We start from the raw sequence: 14,883 nt of genomic DNA on the forward strand, positions 1-14,883 counted from the left end.
GTGGCGTTATTGAGTAGTTGCTAGAGAGACGAATGGTGTACAAAGCCTGAGCTATTTACTATCTGGCTCTTTACAAAATTTTGTCAACTTTGGTCTCTAATGTAGACCCTGTACCAGGCTGTAGGAGTTAAGATACTCGTCTGTTTGCTCTGACAGAAACCAGTGGCCGGTTTAGGCGAGTTCAAAGTGAGTGACTCTGTCCTGAGGATATTGGGAGCAGTCATTCTCACCTGTGGTGATGCTACTGCCATCTATTGGTGGGAGCAAGGGTGGGGACCAAAGGTTCTGCCAAAATCCTACAAGGCACAGGACAGGCCCTACAACGAAGAATTATCAGGCCCCAAATGTCAGCCATGCTAAGGTGGACCTAGAGAGAGAGAGGCAGGGGCTAGATTAATAAAATTTTATTGGAGTAATACAGCAGGATGAGGGTACAGAAAGCATAAGGCAAGGCTCAGTACCTGGTGGGGTTCACGGAGTCAGGGATGCAGATGTGGGGCAGACCAACTGCTCCTGTAGTGGAGGTATCCTTAGGCTGCTTCTCTGGGTCCAATGCAATTGCTCCAGTTTTCTGAATCTCTTACCCAATGGAAAGTAGACGAGGGGTCTCCTTCAGGGCATGGCTGGAGTAGTATCCCTCATGATAAGTGGAATAGTGAGATCCAACTGATGGTGGCTTAAAACCAAAGTGTTTCTGTTCTGTCCTATGACAAGTTAAGTCTGGTGGCCGGGCCCAGGTTTCAGTGACGCAGGCTCTTACTTTGTTGCATTGACATCCCAAGGATGTGCCTCTCGTTGGCCTGGCCTGAGACGGTTTACTGCCCATTCAAGGCACATGCAATACGTTACACACATCACTGGGGTTCGTGTCTGTTTGGCCAGAACTTAGTCACATGGCCACTCTTAGCTATGTCTGGCTCTGGGCCCAAAGAGAAGGTTCTGTTACCAAGGAAAAGGAGAGCTGACATAGGCTAAACGGTGTCGCTGACCCAGCTGTAAGTGGGAGGCAGGGATGGACATATACGTGTCATTTAAGGCTTCAGCCTGGATCTTGACCAAATGGGTAGAACAGTGCTTTTCAAATCCCTTTACACTTAAATCCCCAAAGAGCTTTTGTTTTATGTTTCAAGATCCTTTTACACTTAAAAATGGAAGAGCCTCAAAGAGTATTTTTTTATCTATAGTTAGGGCATTCGCCATCCGAAACTTAAAATATGTATTCATTTAAAAGTAACAGTAAGCCTATTATATGTTAACATACCACTTTTATGAAAAGTAACTATTTTCCAAACCAAAAAGTGACATTGTTTATACCTTTGCAAATCTCTTATGTCTGGCTTAATAGTCACCTGGATTCTCATAGCTGTTTCTGTCTATAATTCATTGTCCTGTATTGTTTTGGTTGAAACATATGAAGACAATCTGGCCTCACATTTGTGATTAGAAATGAAGGAGTATTTTGATAGCCTTTTAATATCATTGTTGTTTCATTAATGCTGTACCAAAACACAACAGATGGTAGTTTCTTAAAGATTAGTTGCTATGTGGAATCTAAAACCATATCCATAAACTTTTCAAACTGTTAAGTTAAAATACATTGATCTCCTTTCTATTTTGAATTGTTTTACCTAGGCTTGATTTTTGACATGTTGTGCACTGGTTAGTTGGAAAACACTGGTTTCCCAACGTATGTGGTTCTTCCACATGTTGACCCATCTCGTTATACTATAGGAAAAAATCACTTCTGTTAATATTACCAATCACATCAGAAAAAAAAAAAAAAGAAAAAGAATGTATGAACTGTAAGCCTGGAGTAACAGATATGTTCTGAAATCCTAACTTTTCATTTTCGACCCTTAATGTTATCATTGCTATATTGTTGGTACTTTTCCTTGAAATGACAGGCTCACTTAGTTCATTTGTAAGAGAATGTCTGCCAAATCCCAAATGTGGAGGGTGGGGGATGAGGGGCAGGAGTTTGCCAGTTCTTTGAAATCAGAATGGTGCTGCGTGGAAAAAGCACTGAGTTTGCAGTGCAGCCACCCCACAAGTGTTCGTTTTCAAGACAACCAGTGTATTTTGGTTTGCAGCAAAAGCACACTATGTGGACTTCCCATTTCGTTACACAGAATGCTAAAAAGGCTTATTCAGGGAGATTTAATCAAAGCCATGGGAAAGCCTGGCGAGCAGTAAAAGCTGAGGGAAGCTGGCCCTGGCCTCACGGGGAGGGCAGGCAGGAAGGGCAACACAGACTGAGGGGAGAGCTGGCCACCGTGTTAAGGCCTCACCCACGCTCCTGCATCAGTGTGTAAATGTCAGCAGTGAAAAAGGCGAATCATGATTTAGCTGTAGTCTGAAAAGAGTTTTGACCGAAAGGTCTCGAGGGGCCCCAGGCACTCACAGACTACACTTCGAGGACCGAGGAGGTCACATGAGACAGGTAAATACAGGAGAGGGGTACACAGCCAGCACAGGTGTGGCTATGAACAGGCGTCTGTGCACCTTGAATGCAGGCTTGCTGAGGCCTTATTTGGGGACAGGACATTAGAAAGCTAGGCTGTGACCACACTGGAGCAGTCTTGGACAATCAGGCCTTGAACTTGGATTCGATCTTTTACCTTTATTCTAAAGTTACGTTGGACATAAATATACATATTGAATGCAGGTTTGTCCTTGCTTGGATGGGAAAATAAATTTTCAAATGCACAATAGAAACATTGAGGACTAGAGGGGGGAAAGCAGGATAGAAAATGCTTTATTCCGGTTTTTTCCCCTATGTAAAATCTTAAGCAAAAAATGTTAGAGGGGCGGCCGGTTAGCTCAGTTGGTTAGATCACGATGCTTGTAACACCAGCGCTGCTGGTGTGATCCCCACATGGGCCTGGGTGAGCTGTGCCCTCCACAACTAGATTGAAACTACTACTTGACTTGGAGCTGATGAGTCCTGGAAAAACACACTTAAAAATAAAGTTTAAAACAACAAAAAAAAGATAGAAAAAAAATCACTGTAAACAGTAACTGTTTCTGGATAGGTTTAAAAGCGGCATCAATTTTCTCCTTAACTTTATATATTGAGTATGTATGGCTCTTATTTTCAAATTTTTTAATCATTCCAGTAAAAGGTGAATAAATTATATTGTTTGAAAGCTTATACTGACAAGCTTGTAAGAATTGCCACCTCTACTTCCGTACCACTGTCCCACCTGCTTTCTGGATAGTAAAATTTATCTGGAAGAGAGAAGGAGGCACAAAAGTAGCCCCAAAATCAGGACAAAACTTTTGCTTTTCCAGAAATTAAAATACCATAAAGCTATAATTCAAACAGTATGGATATTACCGTGTTTTCCTGAAAATAAGACCTAGTCAGACCATCAGCTCTAATTCGCCTTTTGGAGCAAAAATTAATATAATAAAATATAATAATATAATAAAATTAATAATGTTCCAAAAGACGCATTAGAGCTCATGGTCCATCTAGGTCTCATTTTCAGGGAAACACGGTAGAACTGGAATAAATATGGAATAGAATGTAGAAACAGACCTGTGTAGGTGCAAATTTAACACCTGATAAAGGTGGCATTTCAGGTCAGTGGAGGAATGGGTGCACGCTGATGTGTGGCACCATGACAGTTAGCAGCCTATTAGGACAAAGGTTATAGCCTTTCACCTCGCCATTCACGAATTCCAAATATAGTAACTTAAGTTACATCTTAAAGTCTATAATTAGGAAATGGAGGAGGACAAATTTATGGTGTAAGCAGACAGGCAAACAATTAGCAAGGACCACAAGTCAGATTAAATGTGACTGAAGTTAAAATTTATAACGAGACACCACTAAGAAGTTAAGACAAGTGTCCCACAAGGAGAAATTTGCAAGAGGGCAGAATTCACCTTCAGGACACATAAGGATTCCTGCCCATCAAAGATAACCCAGTGGGAAAAGATACGAATAGGTCGTCATCTGAGAAATAGAAATGCCCACATTCACATGAAAAGCCCATAAGCAATAAAGTACAAATGAAACACAAACACTGTAGGTTTTTCATCAGGCTATCTGACAGTGCTGTGTTAAAATGTGAATCTCAGAAGACCACGTATCACCTGGCATTTAATTTTACCATCACCGCACCCTCCCTCCCTCCACCTCCCAATTCAGAGAGCATGTGGTTATCTTTAGGGAGAAGCCTGGGATTGGGGCTGTGGGAGCAAGAGGGACATAGAAACTTGATAGAGCGCTGATAGTAGCAAAGCTATTTTAACGTGAATTTTGAGTGCTGTCAGCAGGCCCCTTGCTGTCTTCTCATTGATTCTAACAGTTCATTCTTTCAGATTGTCTAAGGAGGCTATCCTATGCAAATAATGATTTTTCCTCTTTCTCCTTGATTGAGTGGCTTGGCCCAGGGGATTCAGGTCAGAGTTGAAGAGTAGCAGTGAGAGTAAACCACCCATATTTTATTCCTTGCTCTAAAGGAATGCTTTGATGTCAGCGTCATTTATTCGTGGTTAGAGTCCCTAGAATTCTTAGAGATCATTTGTCATGTTAAAGAAGTTTCTTCTTCCTAGCCTTCTGACACATTTTTCTTTTTTTTGGGGGGAGGGGGGGCGGAGGGATTTTTTTTTAAATGGAGAATGATGGTTGAATTTCAAATGTTTTGCTCCTTTTTAAGATGGTCCCGTGGCATTTATCTAACCTCGTAAAGGAGATTGATGTACAATGTTTGTGTGTTCTAATCCTACTTTGTATTCCTTCATTTGGCACTGATACCCGGGTTAATCTATCATGAAGTGAGTTGAGGCATTTTTTTATCTTTCCCTATGCTATTAAAGAGTTAATTGAATGTGGAAACGCTTCTAGATAATTTGATGGAGCGTGCCCACATAATTTGATAGAACATGCCCCAATACTCTCTCTGCTTATGACTTTTTGTCAGAGGATGGAGAGGGGTTGTAGATTAGACTGTGATGATAATAGCAATGTCAGTGGCAACTGAAGACCGCTCTGCTCTTCCCAGCATCCCCCAGAGTCAGTCATAGCTCTGTGCTGTGGGCTTCTCTCCAGGACCCAGCTGGTAGGGCAGCCTCTGTCGGGAACACACCAGAGACAGGCATGCATGACCTTTTATCTGCTCTGGACTGCTGGCAATTTTTGTGAAACTTATGGACCTTTCCCAGAGTAAAGTTTTTAAATGTAATAAAAATCACATAAAGATTATTTCAGTACATTTGCTATCAAAGTCTTAAGCGTGTGGTATGTTAATACCCTAAACCCTTGCTATCCACAGTGGTAAAAACCAGAAATGTCAGCATCCCTCCTGGGAGCTTGTTAGAAATGCAGAATCTCAGGCCCCACCCTGACCCACTAAGTCAGAAACAGCGTTTTACTTTGTTTCTGTAAGTTTGGCTTGAGAAATGGGGAGGTGTTGGTCAAAGGGCACAGACTTCCAGTGATAAGATGAGTAAGTTGTGGGGAATCGACTATACAGCATGATGACTATAATTAACGCTACTGTACTATGTACTTGGAAGTTGCTAAGAGAGGAGATCTTAAATGTTCCCACCACCAAAAACTGGTCATTATTTGAGGGGATGGAGGTGTTACCACGATAAGGTTAATTAATCATTTCTCACATATACAGACATTAAATCATCCCCTGGTACACTTTACACAGTGTTATACGTCAGTTATAGCTCAACGCTGGAAAACATATCTGCATTTTAGTGACACCCTCTCCACCCCCACATGGTTAGTATTCACAGCGGCACTGAGAAGGCCTGCATTTAATATCAGGATCTCATCGCTGCTCTACTAACTACCTTAATTGTGAAGCAGTGGTGAACATACATGACACGTTGAGAACAGCAGCGAAGTATAACGTGATACGAACATGGCTTGTGTCTATTCCTGAGGGTCTCAGGTACCATTATTGGTTTGTTGAGTGTGGTGTGTTGAGTGTGGTTTGTTGAGTGCATTCATAATTGGGGGAAATGCTAAATTCCAGTTAGGGGTTGTAGAAATAAAAAGGTCATCATTTCCCATACAAGGTGTTGGACCCTCTAAATTTTATCCACAAGCCCCAAATTAAGATCCCCTGATCTGGAATGTTACAGGTTATCTTGGGCAAGAGAAATGAGTGTGGCAGACTATACACTGGCTCATAAAAGCATCTGCCTACCAGTGATTTATCAGGTTTGATCATATTTTAATGGTCAGTGTAAGTCACATGCCCAAGCCTGCAGCTACTGGGACAAGAAAGCAGGATTCTCCTGGGAAGGACAGCAAATATTTGAACAGTAAATAACCTACCTTGGGGTGAATCTCTGACATAGCAATTTTTAAAATTGGTATTGATCCATTTTACTTGGTAATTTTATATCTGCCTGGACCATCATTTTACCGAATCTTCTAAATTTATTGGGATAAAGTTGACTTTGTCTATCTATAGTCCCCTTTCTCTTTTCCAGCGTCTACTGGAATGGTTCTTAACTAGATACAATTTTCCCCCCTCACTTTCCCCCCACAAGGGACATTTGGCAATAGCTGAAGATATATTTGACACTCACAACTGGGGAGGGAGGTGCTACTGGCATTTAGTGGGAAAGGGTTCAGGGATACTGCTAAATATCCTACAATACATAGCACAGCCCACTGCAAAGAATTACCTGGCCAAAATGGCAATAGTGTCGAGACTGAAAATCCTTGTCTATTGGAATCTTCTCTTTGTGAGCAAACCTTCCTTTCTAACAACCATATTTTACTTTTTTTTATTGATCAAGTGCTGTAGTCTTTGTTTAGTCCTTCTAGTTGCTTGAATTGCGTATGGTTCACTTGCTTTCAGTCTTGTTAAAAATGAATTTAAGTCTATAATCTTTGTTCTGAAAAGTGATAGGCTGTAGGTTTTGATACATGAAGCTCTCACTGCGCATCTCTCTCTAGGAGGTCTGGAATCTGATTTGGATTCTTGAGCAAAAAGACTGTTTTAAAATATGTCCTACAACTTGCAAGCTGCCTTTTTTGAAAACACTTGAGCAGACCATTTGAGACTCATAAAAGTTTGATTCATGTCTACTTGGTGGTTTTACCTCAAATATGAAATTTTTAGTGGCTTTCATCCTGATTTGTATTTTGCCTAATTCTGAAATGGATACTCTCACTTTCTTTTAGCATTTCCCTATTTCCCTATAATATCTTTCTATCATTTTCTATTTTTCTGTCATTGGTATTAAAGTATCTTAAGAGCATTAAGCTGACTTCTTTTTGAAATTTTTAGCATACTTACATTTAGTTTGTTGTTTTTTTTAACCTTATTTTGTATGATATTGCCTGTTTCTTTGTTTTGTTTTGTTTTTTGTTTGGTTCTCTCTTGTGGTTTGGAAGCAATACTTTCCATTTCATTACTTTCATATATCCCACAGTATCTCCATTTCCTTTTTTTTTTCCCCTGATGTATATACACAGTTCAAGTGTGATATCCAGAGTCATCTGTCAACTGGCTTTGTTTCCTCTTTCCATTGAATGTTAGTTCAAGTGTAGGATTCTGTATAAGTTCTATAGAACTTTGCAGATATTGTTCCCATCTTGCTACCATCCAGTGTTGTCTGAGGAACTGTGTGCTGATCTGAGCATTTTTCTTCAAGTTTTAAGAGCTCACCATTCTTGGGCTTCTGAAATTGTGCCACCCTACCTCTAGATAAGGCATCTTAGCACCCGTGGCTGTCTTTAGTGTTAAGAAATAATTATTTGCTCTGTTCTGACCTGGACAATCTAGAACTAGCTTTCATGCCTTTTCTTGGACTTTCCCTGTTGTCCTTTGGGGCAGCCTTCTGGGAGATTCTTTAGTTCCATCTTCTACTTCTGGTCATGTTTTTGACATCCTTTCTGCTAGTCAACATACTGGAAATTCTATTTTGACAATAAAAGGAGACTGGAAATTATTATGGGAATGAAAACTGTTTTTATAACATCAAGTTTTTGAGTTGGGCACGTCTTCCTGGTCTGACTTTTTCCCCAGGCATTTGGTTATTGGGTAGATTAATTTTTATGTGGACGTGATCAGTCGGAAGTGGTTGTAGGGGAGGAAAGGAACACTTTATATGGAGATGTTCTGGGATGGGGCTCTTTGTTTTCCAGAGTATCTCTACCTACTTGGGGCCGTTGCATCATTTCTCTGGTATAAGCCCCCCTATTTCCTAATAGCCTGGAGTGGGGTTACCATTGCTGCTTGTAACTTGGTACAAGTGAGGGAAGGGGTCCACCTGACCAATCTCTCTGTGGTTCATGAACCTAGTGAGCCAGAAAGCTCTTCTGAGACACCTATACCTGCCACCTTTGATGCTGAATACTCCTATAACCACTCTCATTTTCCCAGATAGGGTTTGGCTTATGATTTTCTCCTTCCATCTGATTTTATCTAATCTGTCCCTGAGGAGTCTTCAGAATTTCTGAGCCATCCATGCATGGTACAACTTCTTGTCTCCCAGTGTGCTAATCTCCACTTCAGTATGTTCCTATCTCTGGGCATTTGGACAGAAAGAAGAGGTAGACGCACGTACCCAGGCTACCGTTTTGGTCAGATCTCCTCGCAGTCATCTTGATAGAGGAACCCTTAAAACCTTGACTCTTTTGTGTGTTTGAAGGAGACAAACCCCACAAGTGTGAGTTCTGTGACAAGTGCTTCAGCCGGAAGGACAACCTGACCATGCACATGCGGTGTCACACCAGCGTGAAGCCCCACAAATGTCACCTGTGTGACTATGCTGCCGTGGACAGCAGCAGCCTCAAGAAGCACCTGCGGATCCACTCCGACGAGCGGCCCTACAAATGCCAGCTCTGCCCCTACGCCAGCCGCAACTCCAGCCAGCTCACCGTCCACCTGCGATCCCATACAGGTAAGTCCCTGACCTGGAAGACCTCTGTGCCTTACTTTGTCTCTACTTTCTTAACCTTCATTTACCAAAAATACAAGCAGCTTACACAACTTGGTGGCTAAGTAAAGACAGTTGGAATTTCTGTGGTGATTGTGATGCTTGGGGTTTTTCATTGGCCAGGACAAGAGCTTCCGGTAAAATGTGAAAGTCTGAAGCTGGGTTTTCTAATTTGACTCCATAGATAGGACGGCTGGGGATGCATACCCAATACAGCAGTCACGAAGTAAAGATGTATTGCGAATAAAAGTCTGATGTATAAACTAGGTGTTTCAGTCACTTAACGTAAACTCTGATTGCGTAGCTTGCTTCAGAAACATGTAGCAAAATCAGTCGAATGTAACTGCAGGTCACAAATTTCTAGTTGTAGAAAATAGACTTTGCAAGTAGCTTTTCCTTCCCTTCTTTGTGAGACCCCACTGAAATAATCGATTGATAGATAGAACCAACCAACCCATCATGGCACAGAAAAATGGGCATGGGAGGCTCATAAAGAGGTTCATAAAATGAGAATTTTCAGTGAATTCATGGAAGATGGAAAGCATACGGGGATATACTAATATCTAAAATTGAGTAAAGAAAACTCTCCCAACAGTCAAATGGGAGGCAGCCATACAGCTGAGAGCTGATCTGTCCAGCCAATATCTGGCTGCCCTGAGAGTTCTGGACTTGAAACTGGCACATGGACTACCAAGGCCACAGAGCTCAGAGAAGCTGAAGTCTATTGTCAAAATGACCCAAACTACCTAGTGGCAGTAAAATCTATGACACCAATGCCTAATCCTAAAACCAATCCACTCTTCCTAAAGTGTCAACTATGGATTATGAATCATTTGTGGGAAATGATGGTATAAAATGTACCAAGTCTAACAAATAAGATAATCAATCCAGGAGTTAACAGAGTACTTGGATAATAGACAAGAATTTTTCAATCCTAAGTGGTATCTACCCACTGGCAGAAATATTGCATCCAAGAAGAGTTCTATGAAAAGGTAGTGAGAACAAAGGAGTATGAATTAAAACCAGGATTGCTGGCTATAAAGTTAAAACAAAATCCCAGAGATCAGAAAAAATTTTTTAAAAATTGGAGAACTGGGAAAGAATGAGAAGCTGGAAATCTGGTTGCTGACAAGGTCTAGGAAGACACAAAATAGAAATGAGAAAAATGAGTAAAGGATTTCACAATTCTAAGGAACCATGGGAGTGAAAGGGCTCACAAGATGCCAAGCAGGGCCAAGGGAGTGGCTGGAGCAATCCATACCAAAACAGACTTCTCAGTATTAGTGGCTTCTAGGAGACAGTGGAACAGTGCCTTCAAAGTTGGGAAATGAATTCGAACATAGAATTCTATACCCAGCCAAACTGTCTCAAGTATGAAAGCGGACTAGACAAATGTATGCCAGGAGTCAGACTTTACGTCCAGCCACCATTCTAGTGAAAGGTACCGGAAGGTACTCTAGCAAAACAAGGGAGAAAAAAAATTGACATAAGATATTTGATATATGAATATCTGAATGTGGCTAACTGGTGTTGCAACAAAGGGAAAAGAAATCTCAGGGTGATACTTGTATAGAAGGTTAAGAGAAAAAAAATTCAATAAATCAGAAATTCAGGAAATCGATTAGAAATTCCATGTAAGTTTCCATAATTAAGAGACTGGCTGACTTTTGAGATCATGGTGAGATTCTTTTTTCTCAAAAAACACAGTCTTATAAAGAAACAGGATAAAATGTGGCCTAAAAAGAACATGTAAGAAAAGAGGATCAATTTGACCTTGATGCTAGCAACTCTATCAACTGGCCCAGATGTGACAGTGACCCTGTAAGGAGGTACCGTAATCCTGGTGCAGTAGTTGGTTGTGATGAATATCTCGTACCCAGTCATAATCCAAAATGTGCAGCAAGTCCTGGAATAACATCAGCTCATTCAACATTGTTTCTTTATAACATTGTTAAGATGCCATAACTCTTACTTACATCCATTAGCCTATGGTAAAATTGGTTTTGTTATACATTGTTTCGCTTCAGATTGCAGAATCTATTGACATTAAATGAGGACTTAGTGTAGCTTGACTCTAAAGTTGAAAACAAATAGTTAAAGCATGAGAATTCACAGGTCAGAATGCAGATGTTATTGAGCTTAACTGTAAAAATAAAGCTATTCCTGACGAGAGGAGGGAATCCTCAAAAAACCTTTTAAGTTGATGGACTAAACGTTGTGAAGCTAATAGTTTGGAGCGTAGTTCTGGAAGAGTAGAAATCAGAATGCAGGAGGACGTTGGAGAAAGGATGCATGTGTAGGATAAGGGAGGTTCCTTTCTTTGCTTAGAGTCAACTGATGATGATATTTAAAGCAGCAACCTACAAAAAAATGAAAAACCTTGAGCAGTGTCTCCAGGGGTGTGCAGGAGGCTATCTATGGCTTCTCCTTATTTGTCCCCGGCTGCCAGATTCATGCGTTGCTTTTAAAAATAAAATTCAGTCTGTAGTTGTGAAATTTTAAAGAGTCAAACAAGCCAATTAACTGATACAATGTAGCTTAAGCACTGGAGTAAGCATATTTATAAATCTTAGCTTGATTTGGAACAGTTGTATGTAACATTATATGCACCTCTTTTTTCATGTTCAATTTTGGAATGTTAGGTTAAATGAGAGTTTAGATTCAAAACCAAAGTGTCCTCATGAAAAGTGTGGACTTGGATGCTATGATGCCTGGGTTCAAATCCCTGCTATTTAGGTCAGTAACTTGACCTCTCTGAGCCTCAGTTACCCCATCTGTAAAATGGGAGGAGTAATAGTGCCCACTCATAGGACTGTTGTGAGGATTAACAACGTTAATAAACATGGTGAATGGAGTTCTTAGGAGGCTCCAGGTAGCTGGAGTTCAGAAGACCCAGCTGTCCCTTTGCGGCCACGTGTTCTGACGCATGTTGGGGGGGAGTTCTGTTTTGCCTGCCTGCTCTAATGGAAACACACCTTCCGTTGCTAGGGGACACCCCCTTCCAGTGCTGGCTCTGTAGCGCCAAGTTCAAAATCAGCTCGGACTTGAAAAGGCACATGATCGTGCACTCGGGGGAGAAGCCTTTCAAGTGTGAGTTCTGTGACGTCCGCTGCACCATGAAGGCGAACCTAAAGTCACACATCCGCATCAAGCACACCTTCAAGTGCCTGCACTGCAGCTTCCAGGGCCGCAACCGGGCTGACCTCCTGGAGCACAGCCGTCTGCATCAGGCTGACCACCCCGAGAAGTGTCCGGAGTGCAGCTACTCCTGCTCCAGCGCGGCCGCCCTGCGCGTGCACAGCAGGGTCCACTGCAAGGACCGTCCCTTCAAGTGCGACTTCTGCAGCTTTGACACAAAGCGGCCCAGCAGCCTGGCCAAGCACATTGACAAGGTACACAGGGACGAGGCCAAAACGGAGAACCGAGCCCCACAGGGCAAAGAGGGGCCCCGAGAGGGCAGCTCCCAGCATGTGGCTAAGATAGTGACCCAGAGGGCCTTCCGCTGTGAGACGTGTGGCGCTGCCTTTGTCAGGGATGACTCTCTGCGATGCCATAAAAAGCAGCACAGTGACCAGAATGAGAACAAGAACTCAGACTTGGTCACCTTCCCGCCTGAAAGCAGTACCTCGGGGCAGCTTGGCACCCTGGTGTCTGTGGGGCAGCTGGAGACCACCCTGGAGCCCAGCCAGTGCCTCTAATTCAGGCAAAGACAGTTGTCCAAGATTCCATGCAGATACTGTCTCCCACCCTTCTTGGGTGAGGCCACCGAGCCGGACTTTAGTCACCAGCTCCGGGCATGGCTGCTCCCAGCTTCACAGGCCTCCAGAGGCAAGGGCTGCAGTCACTGGCACGAGGGCAGACGCAAAGCAATGCCATGGAGACATCCATCCCTCCACGTTGCTGTCTTCCCTCCAAGAATCATCTGAGCAAGTTGACACATCCGTTCCAAGGTGGGGGGTCCATTGAGTCCCGCTCTATCCCACAGGGATAGCTCCTTAATGGTTTCCAGCTCTGACTCATCCATCTCTGATGGAATTATTTAGACCACATGGAAAACTAAAACTCACCTGGTCTGTATGGTTGGGAAAGGTTCAGATGAGGACGGGTCCATGGAGGGTCTGGGGAAGCTGGCCTAGTTCCTAACCTGGGTGGTGGTTATAAGAGTGTCCGCCTTATACGTTTTTTGTGTGGTTCCTTTTTATCTGTTGTCTTATAATAAAAAGGCAAACTCGCCTGCAGAATGGTGTAAGAGGAACACTCCATTTTTCTTCCTGAGACAGGTTATGGTGTGGGGTTCCTCAACCCCTGCGTTCAGTCATTAGAAACACACAGACAGGGTTTCTCAATGTCTTCGTGCTGCCGCGATGTGAAATACAGTTTGATCTGTAGGTGGCAGCAGAGATCAAGCTAACCCTCGCTCAGCCGGTAAATGCGTTGTGAAATTCAAGATTTACGTACTTGTGTTCATAAAGAGACTAGGAGCCCAGTGGGCCCTGGGCTCGGTTATGGGACACGCGATGTGGGGGACAGCCTGAAACTAATGTCTGTCATCAAACTGAGCACATGGTGTTTGCGGAACCAACAAAGTAAAAATCCAAACCTCTTGTAAATAGACATTTTACTGAGGAGACTATGGGACGCCAGTGGATACATAATTGATCCAAAGTTGCTTTCTGTGTCCTACTTTAGCATCTTTTCTTCACATGCAGTCTCTGTTTAATACAAATTCTTGTGTGTCCTCATCAAGCTAAAAATCTATGCTCTTAAAACAAATTATAACCGCGCCATTGTTTTGGGGAAACGAGGAAAAAGGACGTGAAAACAGATTTTTATAGATTGTCTCCAGGGGAATATTTCACTTATGAAACAGCAAGAGGTACATAGGTTATTTTGTTATGAATTTTGTTGTTTGAACAAATCTGATTCTATTTACATTTGACATAAGGCGGGTGCTGACGTGCTATGGAAGCTCTTTGTTGTAAGGAGAAAAGATGAAAATGAGGAGAGAGACCCGCGATAGAATTAACCATTGCTTTGCTTTGGAACTGTGTTTTCCATTGTTTATAGAGAAGCATTTGGTTACTGAATGCTGGTGCCTTGTACAGATTCTGTTGTCACCTTTCGGCTGTTTGTCATGAGTCTTATCTACGTTTCTGTTCTAGTAACAGAAGGGTTGTTGACCTTTCAAGTGGGAACCCAGAGATCAGAATCATATAAACTCTCCTTGTACTTCTGGTGTTATAGCTCTTCAGATAAACAGGAAAGACATCAGCCTTTTCAGAACGCTTTTTTTTTTAACAGCGTATGGACTTTAAGGGTCTTAGATCTACCCTGGTAACACCTACCAAATATGGGTTCCCGGTGGAGCAGAGGTCAGTTAAAAGTTTTTGACCAGAGAGTAATTTGGACCAAATATTAGATAGTATGTGAGGCATCGTGAAGCCACGGGGTCTCTTTTGTGACTAAGCTCTGCGATTTTAGCTTAACAAAAGCAGCCATAGACTACAAGAAAAGAATGAATGTGTCTGTGTTCCAATAAAACTTTATAAAATAATTCCAGAAGTGGAAAGGTTAAGTGGCCAACCCTACTTGGACGAGACTTAACATCTACAGATTATCACCAAATAAAACTGGGGGACAGCCATGGTGCTGACCAGAATGGCAGCGTTTCTGTACCCATCTACCTGTTTGCAAAGTTGATGGGACTCTGAAAGGGTCGATTGATGAATGAGTATGTTTGCAGTTTGACTTCACTTGGACCAGGGGTGGGCAGCCAGGTAGTAAATATTTGAGGCTTTGCTGGCCACAGCCTGTGTCAAAAGTACTCAATTGTTCACCTCTGCTATTGTAACACAATCACTTTAACTCCGCCGTTGTAACTGAAGCAGCCCTAGATAATAGGTAAGCAAATGGGTATAGCTGTATGCCAATAAAACTTTATTTTAAACAAGCAGGCCATGA

At 42.3% G+C, this 14,883-nt stretch overlaps 1 protein-coding gene across 3 annotated transcripts in view; it reads left to right on the forward strand.

Moving 5' to 3' along the window:
• The window catches only part of ZFP64 (ZFP64 zinc finger protein), a 74,281-nt gene extending 61,104 nt beyond the window's left edge, over nucleotides 1-13,177 (forward strand). For all 3 annotated transcript variants that reach the window (XM_019726073.2, XM_074317504.1, XM_019726075.2), the window contains 2 exons: nucleotides 8,635-8,886; nucleotides 11,911-13,177. In XM_019726073.2, coding sequence (XP_019581632.2) covers nucleotides 8,635-8,886; nucleotides 11,911-12,620 — 962 coding nt within the window. In that variant the 3' untranslated portion in view covers nucleotides 12,621-13,177. The remainder of the gene's footprint in view (nucleotides 1-8,634; nucleotides 8,887-11,910) is intronic.
• The last annotated feature ends 1,706 nt before the right edge of the window (nucleotides 13,178-14,883 follow it).

This window comes from Rhinolophus sinicus, linkage group LG13 (assembly GCF_036562045.2).
Source record: "Rhinolophus sinicus isolate RSC01 linkage group LG13, ASM3656204v1, whole genome shotgun sequence".
In the NCBI taxonomy this organism is placed as follows: domain Eukaryota; kingdom Metazoa; phylum Chordata; class Mammalia; order Chiroptera; family Rhinolophidae; genus Rhinolophus; species Rhinolophus sinicus.